This window comes from Lagenorhynchus albirostris, chromosome 10 (assembly GCF_949774975.1).
Source record: "Lagenorhynchus albirostris chromosome 10, mLagAlb1.1, whole genome shotgun sequence".
NCBI lineage: Eukaryota > Metazoa > Chordata > Mammalia > Artiodactyla > Delphinidae > Lagenorhynchus > Lagenorhynchus albirostris.
In genome coordinates this window covers 32,198,106-32,212,479 of record NC_083104.1, presented here as the reverse complement: position 1 = coordinate 32,212,479, position 14,374 = coordinate 32,198,106, and the positions used below count along the sequence as shown (strand labels likewise).

The following is a 14,374-nucleotide window of genomic DNA, read 5'->3' as shown; positions in this document are numbered from 1 at the left end:
TTGGCAGAATGGAGCACAAGAGACATCTTTCATTGGGTAAGTACAACAAAAACAAAGTGAAACCTGATTCACAGGCTGGGCTGCGGGGGGAGTACTTTAAGATTCAAGAATTTAATGATTTCAGGTCCCATGTCTTCCAAAGATGATATTCAAAGAGCACACTCATCTTTGTAACAATCCCTTCCTTTTCACCTTCTTAAAAAGAGGTTTGGGGCTTCCCTGGTGGCACAGTGGTTGAGAGTCCGCCTGCCGATGCAGGGGACACAGGTTCGTGCCCCGGTCCGGGAAGATCCCACATGCCGCGGAGCGGCTGGGCCCATGAGCCATGGCCGCTGAGCCTGTGCGTCCGGAGCCTGTGCTCCGCAACGGGAGAGGCCACAACAGTGAGAGGCCCGCGTACCGCAAAAAAAAAAAAAAAAAAAAAAAAAAGAGGTTTGTCATTAGTCAAAACAAGTTCAGCAGATTAAGTGACTACCACCTCCACCTACTGCCGTATGTCAGTGGATTCTGATCCCTAACATTCCGGACACAGCTTTAGACCAGAGGCCAACCAAAGCAAAAATTACAAGTTCCAGTAATACAGACCAGTTGGGTATCAGTCTCTTAAAAATAAACTTCCAGGCACCAACATCTGAGATTCAGCACAGTAAATATAACCACGGGAAACCTCGCAGGGAGATCTGGCCCCTCCGTGATGCCTATTCAGATCAAGATGTGGCCCTGGTGCCTTCTGCGCATTGACCAACCCATCTCAGAAAGAATGGTCTACATGGTCAGCCTGGCCCTGCGGCTCCCTCCTCAGCCAGATATGCCACCTGCTAATACATAAAAACTCATTTTTATGAAAGGTGATTGAATATTCAGTCACCTTCTTGACCTTTGACTCAGAGCTTTTTTAACACCCATGGCATTGTAAATGGTACCATAAATTCCACGTCAAAAATGAAAAAGAACATCATCTGTAACAACATGGATTCCAGAGAGACTGGCACTTGATTTCCATGGCTGTAGTGGCATCAAAAGTGCTTTTTCCACAAAGCATTTCAAATCAAAGTAGCCAGTAGTGAATAGGCAAAGTTTGCACAGATAAATTAAGTCTGAACAATCAGTGTGGGTATTTTCCTGTTTCTCTTTACATGTTTCCTCCCTACCTCTCAGAACTGGCTCTAATTCAGTCTGCCCCAACATGGCAAGCTGCTGTCAGACATAATGGACATGCCTTTCAGAGCTCCACATGGTTTCAGAAAACTGGAGACTGCCAATATACCTGGTAGAGAAGAGAGGCAAGGACAGCAAGTACTGGCCAGGATTTCATTCTGAATATCCTTGTAAGAGACCTCAGCTCCAAGTGGGCCACATACCCAGAGAGACGAGCTGGGGAACCAGAGAGAGGCGGCAGCTAAAGTGGCAATGCTTAGACCCTTCGTTTTGTTACAAAGGAGCGACCGTGTGGAGTTCACCAGTGTAGCTGCAGCAACCAGGTTCTGCTTTGCATGCCCCAGAGGCGAGGAGCTTGGAAGGAAGGGCGGGAGGGTCCTCCTCACCTAAGAAAAGAAGAGAGGGCAGAACCACACGTCATTGCACTTCAGTGGGCTGGACACTCAGGCCAGAACGAAGTTGGATCTGGGTTTGAACCACTCACGCTGTACAAGTGAGGCAGGCATCCCAGTCAGCTCAAGACTGCGCATTCTCATCCTGCTAACAGGTTCTAGTTCCCTTAGCTGAGGATCCAGGGTTTGCGTGCATGACTCCAACTAGTCATAGGCACAGTAAGAGTAGCTCCAGACAGCATCCTGTAAGGGTTCCCTGGGTAAGCAGGCCCTCCTACCTGGAGCCTGCGCTGAGCTAGAATGGAGAGAATACTGTGCCCTGTGAACTCCAGGTTCAATACATGTGGCTTTAAAGACTTGGGAAGGTGGAGGGTGGTGAACATCACAAGTCCCAACAAAGATACAGGTCCACAGACCCTCATCTGACACCCTTGGGGACCAATGTGTTTGGTTTGGTTTTACAGTGGGTTTTTTTTAAGTCTTTATTGAATTTGTTACAATATTGCTTCTGTTTTATGTTTTGGTTTTCTTGGCCACGAGGCATGTGGGATCTTAGCTCCCTGACCAGAGATCTAACCAGCACCCCCTGCATTGGAAGGTGAAGTCTTAACCACTAGACCACCAGGGAAGTCCCGGGCCCAGTGTGTTTCGGCATTCAGATGTTTTCACAGTTTAGAAAGGCGACATAATGAACATACTGTATATTACATTAGATGGTACCAGGCAGCTCACCATAATTTATCAACAGTATTTCTGCAGCTCACACACGTGAACATTCCCATTACCTGGGATCAGCAGAGACTACGCATGGAGTTTTGTTACTTCCCATCGGGCTGCCGAATAAATTTGCACCGAAATTAGCAAAAAGCTTTCCTGGATTTTGGACTCATGGGGCAAGGCCGTGGCCTGCATCAGGAACCCGACCCACCGACCCTCCCGGCTCCACGCGCCTTACCCAGGCCTGATGAGGACGACAGGCTCTCCGTCAGCGAAGACGTCTCCGTCTGGTCCGTGGAGAGCCCTTCCATCAGGGGCAGGGACAATTCGGACGAAGGCACGGACGAGTCGTAGATGCCCGAGTCCCGTGGCATGTCCGAGGGGCCAGCAGCTTTCACCTCGTGCAGCAGGGGCCGCAAGACCGCGCTGGCGCCCGGCACGGGCCCAGCCTCCGCGTCTTCGTCCGGAGCGAACTGCGAGCCCTCAGAGTGCGGGTCGGCCGGCGCCCCGGAGCCAGCGGCCTCGGCCTTGAGACAGAAGTCGCTCTCCGGCCCTGGCTTGCACAGGACTTCGTTTAAAACCAAGCCTGAGTCAAACTTCTTCAGAACCGGTTCCCGGTAGCGGAGTGGGGGGAGATGGAAGGGAACAAACTGCTTCTCAAACCAGTCAGGCTCCTCGTCGATAAACTGGTGCATGTTGCAAATGGCGACGTATAGGGAGCGGCCCGATTTGCTCCGGAAGTAGTTCCTCCTGCTAATGCGTCCGGGCTGCAGCCCCGGCTCCTGGGGGCTGAGGTCCTGGGAATGCAGGTGGGAGCAGAGCTGGGGAAGGTGGTCCATGAGTTTGTACTTGGTGCTCAGGTCCAGGACACCGGGAACGTCTCCCTCGCAGGAATAATCGAAGTAGACGGCGATGAACTTGCTGAGCGCCGTGGATGAGCTCTGCTTGGCTTGGCGGAGCTTCTCAGCGATGGTAGACACCGCCACCAGGAAGAGCTCCCCTTTCCCCGAGCCTCGGGCGCCTCCTTTGTGCTTGTAGTTCTTCTTGTCTACGAAGTATTTCATGCCTTTGGAACACACCACGATGATGAACTGGGACTCGTGAATCTTCTGGATGACCCATTCTCTCTGCCCTTCTCTGCAGAGGCTGAAGTCTTCCCACAAGTCCAGAGCGACCTGGAAAGGGAGCAGAGAACCTCACTCACCTGTACAGCTTAGAGAGTCGAGTGACAAGAATGGGAATGTTACAAGAAGGGCACATCATCTGCCCCAAATCATTACTAGCACTGCTATATGCAGGCTTCGGGTTGCCCAGTTCCAAGGAACAGCTAACATTCCATGGGCGACCGTCACACACAGGCCCTCTGTATCATGCCCTCATTTTAGCATAATGTGGGATCTTTACCACTCCCACCCTACAAAGAGACAGAAGCACAGAGCGTCTAGCAACCCACCAAAGTTACATATTACATGTGGGGCCTTCAACTGACTTAGAGTGTGATAGGGAGCATGGAATACAGAGGCAGTGGGAGTGGGTCTATCTGATGAGTGAGGCTGCCTGGATGGGGGGCAGATCCTGGAGAGAGAACTGGAAGGTGGTGATAGACGGGTGTGGGTGAGGGATCTCAAAGTGGGCTGGGAAATGGGGTTCAGGTCTGGATGCCAGAGTCACCCACCCATGCTGCTGGCTGACTCAATGACAGAGTGTGACTGACAAAGAGGACCTCCCTGGCCTCTCACACAGCCCTGGAGTCAGCCTACTGTTTACCAGGTGATCAGTGCATGGAGAGGAAGGTGATGAGCTGCCGTAACATGGCCAGTCTGGTTCACTCACTTGGAGTGACCGGCACCTCTCACCACTTCTCAGCAGTCTACAGGGCCACATCCCTACGAGACCCCTACGAGGCCTTTAACCCCTAGGGGAGGTCTCATAGGGAGTCTGGGGTGGGGCACTGACAAAGAAAAGAACACAAGGTATGCATGGCCCCTCAGAGGGCTTCCCCTTCTCAGACCATCTTCATCTGATTCTGCTGAAAACGTCTCGGCAATTATATCAGCCTCTTTCCTTCTGTAGTTCAGAAATTAACTCTCAGTGCCTATGACAGTCACTTATGTGGAAGGGGGCTCTGAGATGACTTTGCCTTCCTCTTTTGCTCTAAAGTGTTACCAAGGGAAGAAAGCCCCCAGCATCCCTCCAGCTGCTGAAAATAATCCTGAATTGTCTTACATTTTCCGTAATTCCCACTAACACTACGCATTCTGAAAGCTAACTGGGAATATATACTAAGCACTTTAAAAATGTTCCTGTCTGACCCAGCAATTCCATTTCCGGGTATCCACCACTGGAATGGGGCAAAATTGAAATAATGAGATGTTTAACAATTAGAAAAAACTCAATTATGGTGAATCACTAATATGGATCAAGAGTCTGTTTAAAACTGCTGTTTACAGAGAACTGCTAAGAGTGTAAAAAGTTACTGAGTGAAGAGACAGAAAAAAATAATTCCAATGCATCCAAAATGCACATCTATATGTACGAGTTCATCTATGCAGAAAAAGACTAGAAGGAAATACAGCAGTTTTAACTGTGGTTCCTCTATTCTCCAGGTTAAGATTACCATCCATTTTGAAATTTGTCATCCTTTTCTAGTTTCCAAATTTTCTATTACACTCATAACTGGAAGGCTTCCCCCCGCCCCCGAGGCTAGTCACTTACAAAGCAGAGCAGAAGGGTTGTCAGTATCTGAAGACTGTGTGCCACCTGCGGGTCCGCACCAGTTTTTCAGTACACAGGCTGATCTGCCAACGTCTAGACCTTCATATATTAGGAAACCCGGCCAGCCTTGTAAACATGCTTAACTGACACTAGGGGACAGCCTCACCATGTGGAGAGAGTCTAAGAAACCCACCAGTCCTCAGTTTCAAAGCACAAATAACTTCCAATTACACAATTATTGTACAATTCTTGCATTTGTAAGAAACAGTGTGCCTTCCATGAGAGCTTCAAACTTCACTCTAAAACGAACACTATGACATTATAGAAAAGCTACATATTAACAGCTTAATTCAAGAGAACAGGCAAGAAACCAGAGGAAACCATTTGAGTACTTAACATATTATTGTTTTCCCTTATTAGCCAAGCTCCCCCTCCAAAACTGTCTAAACTCGCCTCTTTACTTGCCATTCTCTCTTTGACCCTCCAGTGCTCTCCAGGATGTCTTGAGTGACCTCCTCCCACCGGCCCCATTGCACGCTCCCAGGGCAGCTGCCATTTCCTCCACCATCCTGTCCCCCATTCCCCCGAGGTCTTTTTAATGCTTAAAACACTTCCTGCCAGGTGGGTGCCACTCAAGGCTTTTGAGCAGGAGTATGTCAGGGTTAGAACTAAGTGTCAGCAAACATTTAGTGCTGGTGATGGGTAGGCCAGGCTGAAAGAAGAGTGCAAGGCTGACCCTAGTTTGGAAGCTAGGCATTTAGCACATGTCCCGCCCAGAAAAAAAGACTTTAGATTCCTCACCTCACAGCCACAGAAGTCCTGGAGGAAGTAGGCAAAACACTGGACGACGTTCATGTGATTCTGGCCATCTTTACTGGAATAGCAGAGGAAGACCTTGGGCCGTGGCCGGAGCCTCTCCCTGGGAAGTGCCGTGATGTACGTGGAGGACTCAGAACTCTCTTCATCTAAATGTGAATATATATTTTCTAAAGTGGAAAAGAAGATAGGGTTGGCTCCCACGAGCAAAGCTCTGTCCTGTTCCCTACGACTCGGGACCTAATGCTGTCTTCAAGAAACAACAGTCACCATGTCACCTAGAGCACTCCCAGCTCCCTAATTCCACCAGCCCCTTGGGTCACCTCTGGGAATGGGACAGCTAGTTTCTGCAGTGGAGCCAAAAATGGACAAAATTTGTTCTTCACCTGAAACTGACCTCAGGCAAGCCAAGAGCACTGCAGCACCACCCCACCCTCTTGCAACTGAGTGCACCTACTACATCATTAAGCATCAGCAGAGGTGACCTTCTTTAAAACAAAAAAACTTTCATTGAAGGGTTTTTTTTTTTGTACAAATTACAAAGGTAAAGTCCATAAATCTTAAGAGTACATCTCAATAACTTTTATCTAAGAATACACCTGTGTAACCGCCACTCAGATTAAGATATATTTCTAAGTTCCCCAGAAGCTTCTTTCCCGACGTCAGACTTCTATAAGTGATAAAGCCCTACCTCTTCCCTTACTCACACCTTTAGTCTTCCTTTATGCTCGTGAATTTACCATCCTGAGTTTGAGAAGAGAAGTATGCCTGTCCTTTTAGTGGCTCCTGAGGTTAAAAGTCAAATTTTTTAATTCTGGGAACTACAGCAGCCAGGGAACTCATTACAGGAGCTGTGTGGCTTCCCAGTCGCCTGCCTGGAGGGACCAAGTGCTGCCAGTCTCCCTCTGTTGGCCCTAGACCTGCCAATATAGGAAGAACACACCACACAAAGATATACCTTGCTGCTTCTTGCGGCACATCACCGTGAACAGCGTCGCAAATGCCGATATGACAACCAGCGGCACAGTGATGGCAACAGCTCTGATGGGCCCAGCCCATTGGGAATACACTGGGAAATTTCAAAGGGAAGGCTTTTAGACTTAAGCAGTATAACAGGTTCAAAGAGAAACAATTTTTTTTCATTTTTAAACATAAGCCACATAACAGGTTCTAAGACTCCTTGACCACTTTTCTCTAGTACCGATTTGGTGATTATAAAAGTATTCATTTTAAAAGACTGTAGAAGACAATTCAGTAGTTAGAGTCCGCTGAGACAATAAATACCTTTGAGTGAGAATTTGCCTAGGGAAATCTCCCCTCCCACCACTTTTCTTCTGAGGACAATTGACTATTTATCTGGTCCCAGCAACACACACACAACACCCTGGCTTTTATCTTCTGGGCGTCAACATTAGGGTGGAAGGAAAGTCAGATTTGATGGAACATCATTTAAGAGTGAGGAGCTCAAGTGTTTTCTTTTTGTAAACCATGAAGTACAGAAAGCATCGAATACCTTGGTCCACTCTGTAGTCCAGAGGCAGCATTTCCAACAAACAAACAAAATCTTACCTGGTTTTAAGGCATAATGCATCACTTTTCTTGTCATATTAGTGTCATCCACCAGCTGCAAAACAGAGGATGCTGTATTACTTTTTTTAAGTGATAGCATCTCAACAGATTTCATTCATTCTTCCATCTGTGGGCAGTGGGGCGAGGGAGAGGAGAGCTGCTGCGGCCTGTGATCATTTTCAAGCTGAGATTAGATATTAAGAGTCAGATTCATCTCTATATATACCAACCAATACTAATATATATAGGATGGATAAACAACAAGGTCTTACTATATAGCACAGGGAACTACATTCAATATCCTGTGATAAACCGTAATGGAAAAGAATATGAAAAAGAATATAGGGACTTCCCTGGTGGTCCAGTGGTTAAGACTCCATCTTCCAAGGCAGGGGATGACAGTTCAATCCCTGGTCGGGGAACTAAGATCCCACATGCCGCGGGGCAACTAAGCCCACAACTTCTGAGCCTGCACACCTCAACTAGAGAGCCCGCGTGCCGCAACTACAGGGCCCACGAGCTTTGGAGCCTGCGCTCTGGAGCCCATGAGAGACGCTCACATGCCACAATGAAAGATCCCACGTGCCGCAACTAAGACCCAACTCAGCCAATAAGTAAGTAAGTAAATAAATAAATAAATAAGTAAATAAGTAAGTAAGAATATATAGGGAATTCCCTGGCGGTCCAGTGTTTGGGGCTCCATGCTTCCACTGCAGGGGGCATGGGTTCAATCCCTGGTCAGGGAACTAAGATCCCACACGCCATGCAGCATAGCCAAAAAAATTTTTTTAATTAAAAAAAAAAGAATATATATATTTATAACTGAGTCACTTTGCTGTACAACAAAAATTAACACAATATTGTAAATCAACTATACTTCAATAAAATTTAAAAAGAATAAAAATAATAGGGCTTTCTTGAGTTGTACGTACCTCAATTATATAATCCCCAGGAGATACATTTTGAAGGAGGCAGCTGGTTGTCTCTGTATTTTGCTCCTGCAAAGAAACAAATAACACTTTAAAACTTTCTTCTTAGATAAAGGTCATCGGGACCCCTCTCTTCTGTCCTAGAACTGAAGGAGCCTTGCCACCAGTTTCAGTCATGTTTTCAGAAGATGTCAGTTGGAACAGAAAGCAACTGTGCTTATCTGCCAGGGTATCTGAACTTCATTTTGATAAAAGGCCCAGGAGAGCCTGGGACCCCTGTCATATTCTATGCTTGGCTGGTGGTGCCCTGAGCAGCAATTTTTTATTTGAAGACAAAGAAACCAATTAGGATACCTTTTACTTAATAAAAGGATGGGGAAAGAAACTACACTTCCATGTTTGTGCATATTTTATTTGCTATAATTTTAACTTGAGTGGAAGGTCAGTGACAGAGGTGACAGCCAGCAGGAAGACAGAACTCGACACAAAGGAGCACATCTACTTCTGCCACTATGACCAAAAACCTCTCTTGGTGCTCTCATGGGATAATCTAGCAGTCTCGTGAACTTCCACGAAACATTTCCCACACCCCCGACCACCTCTAGTTTAAGAACTTGGTTACTGAATTTCTACTTCACCTTGGCCTCTGTGTAAAATCACTAGCCACTGACATGCTAGTGGCTTGGCTCCTAGATGTGTTTTTTTTCACTTACTAACTGTGAGGCCTTCAGCAGCAGTCCAGGTGACCTCCCTGGGCCACAGGTTCCCCAGCTCTAAAGTGGGGATAACAGCAGCCTTTGTTCCATTGAGCTGTAAGAATTCAATGACCACAAAGCTTGGTAACTGGCACACAGTGAGCACCTGATTCATGCTTAAAATATGGAAGAACAGGGACTTCCCTGATGGTGCAGCGGCTAAGACTCCATGCTCCCAGTGCAGGGGGCCCGGGTTCGATCCCTGGTCAGGGAACTAGATCCTGCATGCTAAAACTAAGACCTGGCACAGCCAAATAAATAAATATTAAAAATTAAATAGACAGAATAGACCACAACTACTTCATTGTTTCAGTTCCTTGGTAATACTTTATCTGCTACATCTCCACTGGGACAGCTACGGTAGAGATAACTAGGGAGTGAGGGATGACTCAGGATGGCCCTGAGACGCACCCAGTGATAACATTCTGGAGTGTCTACCAACTGCTCAGAATCCACAAAGCCTAATGTTCACATTGAACCATCCAAATTCCAGGGCCCCAGGGGTCATTTTAAAACACAGAGTATTCCTTTATGCACAACTAGCAGCTCACCTGTTTACAGGTCTTTCGCTTGAAGGGTCCTTCATGCTTGAGCTTATAATGAAGATAGAAGAAACGGAAGCCAAAGGCGTGGGGTGCATGGTCGAAGGACACCTGCATGTCTGAACCGTGCTGGGTGATGTTGAGGTTCCGAGGCTTCCAGACTGGGAGGAGGAAGGACCAGAGTGAGCGTCCTGAGGCTGCCCCGACACCACTAGAGACTTGACAGACAAGGACAGCTATACTTACAGGGTTTACAGGCCAGGTTGTCCGGCTGCAATAGCAGGTCACAGGCTATTAAGAAAGATGCGTATTTTTAGTTTTAGCACAGTTTGACATTTTCCTCATCCAACAATTCAATACAATATAAATATATGGCACTGGGTATTGCTGGAAAGAATGTAAAATGCATCAACTGCATCAACTCAACAATGATTTTCAGTAGAGCCCAGTTGTATCTTATGAAAATTTGAATTGTACAATATAAAAGTATTAATGCAGTTCACTTTATGCCACATAAATGGAAACAATATTAAAGTCAGCCAGATTTTAAAAGCTTCTTAAAGGCCACAGCCAAAGACAGCAAGAGCTATGTTCATGCTTCTGCCCCATGGGGACTCTGTTTTAGCTGTAGACAGAAATAATGCCATTCCCTGCCCCACTGTAAACTGTTTAGGCACAAGAGAACTTTAGAGTGATCCTGATAATTTATCTTGAGGTTATTTTAACCTTAGCTATAGCACTCTAACTTTTGATGGAATCTTTTTGATGGAATCTAAAAATGACATCCAAGCATCTACTAAGTAGTAGCAACAGTACTGAAAACCAGGCAGCAAAGGCAGTAGCTTTGAAATAGGATTTAAATGTGATAAAAACACAAGAGAGGCGCTATATGCCATGTTGCTAACCCAGGGAGAACCCTCTGGAAAATGATCTTACAATGCCAAGAAAATCAAAGGCAGCATCAAGGTCACAATGCACTGAAATGGTGATAAATGCGCCACCTGCCTCACCCCAAAATAGACATTGATTCCAATGAGGAAAATTAAATCTTAAAGTAGGCGAGTTTTGATTTAAGCAAGCTTTCCATAAACACGTTCTTTGAATCCTCTATCTGGTTGTTATGTGTAAGGCATCGAAAGATGCTGTACAACGTACATGGTCTCTGCCCTATGGAATCTTATTTTAATTAAGAAAATGAAATCAACTGTTATGAAATGACTTTGCTGCATAGAAAACAACCACAGTTTAAAAAAAAAGAAAAGAAAAGAAGGAAACAACCAGAGTAAGAATTCTGCAAAGGGAAGCACGGATGTAGGCTGGCGTTGAAAACAAAAACATCACAGAGGGATGAGGACGGCAAGCAGGCCACATAGGAGGGGGTGTCAGATTGGACAACCATCCAAGGCCTGGAAAGACGGACCAAGAAGGCAAGAGGGAAACACTGGGGTCCAGAATGCCAGGGCACCAAATTCATCAGCAATTCAGGCCGATGAAAGGCACACCACACTGTGTGCAGAACAGATGGAAAGGGAGAGCCCGACAGAGAAGGGAATCCAGCATGGTTGGCTTGAGAGTGTGTACTCCAGAGTCAGGCTCCTTGGGGTTCAAATCCCAGCTCCCAACAGGCCCTTTAACCTCTCTACGTGTGATTCCACATCTAATAAGTGGGGATGGTAAGATTAAGTTCTTTGGAGGGTTGTCATGGAGGTAAACTGCATTAATATTTGGAAAATATTTACAACAGAGCATTAATATTTGGAAAGCATTTATTTAACATAGATGTTAAATAAATAAACTTTCTAGAACGAGGTAACCTCAGGGATACTGCTTAATTTTCTTAATCTAATCCTGAAAATGACAGGCAATCACTCACAGAGGCCACCCTCCTGATGACAGGTACACGATAGAATCATTTCATGCTCTACCCTTTACTTTGAAATCAACTTATATTTTGTATTCTGGGTTTTTTTTTTATCAAAGTATTTTAATACATGGCTGCCTTACAGCACCTTCAAAAAAATCAACCACCATGTCTACTCCAGAACAAGCCAGGAATGGGTGTCTCTGGTTAGATGCACACTGCCTGGGCCAAATCTTAATTCTAAAAGTTGCTTTTCTGAATGCTTTTTCCTCTTCCCCATGCTAGTTTCATACTAGTATTTCATGTGCTCTTGAACACATCTCTGTCGAAAAGTCATTAAAAGCCGGAGAAATGTCTCCCCACGGGAAACAGGCAGGGAAGACCATACTCACTGCGGGTTCTGAAGAAGAAAGGGTGATAATTGCTTTCATTTTTAATGGAAGGAAAAGGGACAATCTTTACAAAGTAATCTGTTTCAAATTTCATATTCAGGAAAGGCTGAGATTCCACTCCCTAAAAGGGAACAAAAATACATGTGATGTCACGGAGAAATCACCCACCCCTCCACCTACATGCGAGAGCTCCGGTCTGCCCTGACGGTCACACAGACACAGTTCTAGGGCTGGGGGACGTGTTGCGGGGGGGGAAGGAGGAAGTCCAGAAAGTTTCCTTTCTGGACCAAGTTTAGGTTTGGACCCCTAACTGAAAAGGAAGATGGGCACCGCTGTCTGTTCTTCGGCAATGAAGCTGTGGCACAAAGTTGGTGGGGAGGAGCCTACATCCACTCCTGAGGGCTCAAAGCCACCTTCCAGGACTGCTGCTCCAGCGTGTAACCTGAGAGGTGTGTTTGTTTACCACCAAGAGGTGCTGGAGGGTTTCTGGGAGTGCAGAGTAGGATCGCCCACCTTGGCAGGTGGGGTGGACCCCACAGCCCCTTCTCCTCCAGTTTCACAGGCTTTCAATGGACCATTCAGCCCCCAGAACAATAGTGTGTCTTCAGGAGCACATTCCCCGCGTGTGACTTACAGCTCGTTTGAAGCTACTGTTGAGCTGCTTCGGGTCCTTTAGAATCAGTTGTTGGCACTGTCTTCCCTCTGACTTCAGCTCCTCCAGTATTACCCGAAATCCTTTTAGGAATTCGATGCCTAAGCAAAGCAGAATGCTTTTATTAAAAGTGGACCTAATTACCTCTGAACGCACTTTCCTCCCTCCAAGATTACCATCCTCTCCACCTACACAACAGAGTTAAAGGAATTCTAACTCTAGCCGGAATATCTGAGTGTACAGAAAGGAAAAATAAATACCCTGCATTCCTCTGGTACAGGCCAGGTGATTTGCTCTTTCCCACCATTACTAATTAATAAATCTCTCAGCCAGCCAGCCAGTGCACAAATGCCCATTGCCTCTATGACATTAGGGTTCATATATTTAGACTCAAGTCACAATTGATCATAAAAGTCTGCAGTGGAATATATAATTTCTAGGTCATTAAACAGGGTGTATTCAGCTGATGATCATTCCCAATGCTGACCAGGGACTCCCCCCAAACCATGTTTCAAATACTTTCCGTTTTAGTCCTATATTTGCTTGCATGTTTCACTGAGCAACGGAGAAAATTCCCAACAAAGTGTGTGTCTGCACACAAGGGGTTCCTAGGCTTGAGATTAAATAGCTTAGGAGAATGCCTATGTGAGTTACAAAGCGGTTCTTGCTCTAATCATGCCTGAAAGGCCGACACCCAAGAGCTGCCCAGTGTGTGCTCTTCATACAGCCCTCAGAGGCCCCGAGACGCCCACAGCGCCGCTGAAAGGCACCGGCCCAGCCTCCCGCCACCTGAGCTTCCCCTGCTGCACGTCCAACTAGCTGCTTTCAAAAGGATTAAGCTCTGATGGCCACGAGAGCCGGTACTGGGGCTTCGTATCCCATGGAGACTGGAGTGGTCCAACTGCAGCTGGAACTCCCCGAAGCCGGCCTCAATTGGTGAGATATCGATTTCGCATTCTTTCGGAACACTAGACAAGGAGACATTTTCAACCCTTCCCCTCCCAGGGCAAGAATAATTACACAGGATGCAATTAACCAGGTGGGAAAATTATCAATGGCAAAGGCCAGGGAAATCTTTTTCTCTTTCGAATAGGTTCTCCAATCCTGTAATTATTTAATGAAGAGCACATATTTTATGGTGGGAAAGGCAAAAGGAGCTACAATTAGAGCTTCGCCATTTAGGGGGTCAGAGGACAGAGTGTGCAAGTACGGACCCTGCCATGTTGTATTATTTCAAGTACAAAGCTTCCTGCGGGGCTGAGTGCTGGCTGATCCAGAGTCTGAGATTCACACATGCTGACAAGATCTAAGGTTTTTGACCAGCAACTATTTAGTAGCTCTCACAGGAACTTGTCTTTTGAGATCCCCCCTTCCCCACAAAGATTTTTGAACAAATCCTTATTATTTATACTAAGATTTGATTCATTCAATGTCCCCAGAACTGTTTAACAAAAGCCAGGTGATTAATATGATTATAAGACTGTACATCTCACAATTACATAAAAACACATCCGCTGGGGTGGGAGTGGATGATTCTAGTTCTTATCTTTAAAAGACCTGCCTAGAAAACCACTATACCAAGTATGGGAGTGGAAGTAGAGGCAGTAAATGTAAATCTTATATCATAGTAACACCTGTATCACAATACTGTTAACATCTTGTAGTTATATAATGTTTAGCAATTTTATACAGCAGTTTCCCATAAAGGAACTTACCTACTCCTCATCATTTAACTCATAAAATCCTCACAACCACAGGAGGAAGGTATTATTGTCCCCACTTTATAGATGAGGAAACCGAGGTATATAGACACTAAATGACTTGCCCAGGGTCACAGAGGCATCAAATGGCAGAGATGGGATCAAACCCAGAGTGC

General features: G+C 46.0%; 1 protein-coding gene across 1 annotated transcript in view; it reads right to left on the bottom strand.

The window, feature by feature from the left end:
- Window positions 1-1,431: 1,431 nt before the first annotated feature.
- IL17RD (interleukin 17 receptor D) overlaps window positions 1,432-14,374 on the bottom strand; it is a 60,555-nt gene continuing 47,612 nt past the window's right edge. Inside the window, exons 4-13 of the mRNA XM_060164012.1 lie at window positions 12,481-12,599; window positions 11,847-11,967; window positions 9,840-9,884; window positions 9,603-9,754; window positions 8,300-8,365; window positions 7,368-7,422; window positions 6,757-6,867; window positions 5,784-5,968; window positions 2,506-3,442; window positions 1,432-1,544 (exon numbers count right to left, since the gene is read on the bottom strand). Coding sequence (XP_060019995.1) covers window positions 1,432-1,544; window positions 2,506-3,442; window positions 5,784-5,968; window positions 6,757-6,867; window positions 7,368-7,422; window positions 8,300-8,365; window positions 9,603-9,754; window positions 9,840-9,884; window positions 11,847-11,967; window positions 12,481-12,599 — 1,904 coding nt within the window. The remainder of the gene's footprint in view (window positions 1,545-2,505; window positions 3,443-5,783; window positions 5,969-6,756; window positions 6,868-7,367; window positions 7,423-8,299; window positions 8,366-9,602; window positions 9,755-9,839; window positions 9,885-11,846; window positions 11,968-12,480; window positions 12,600-14,374) is intronic.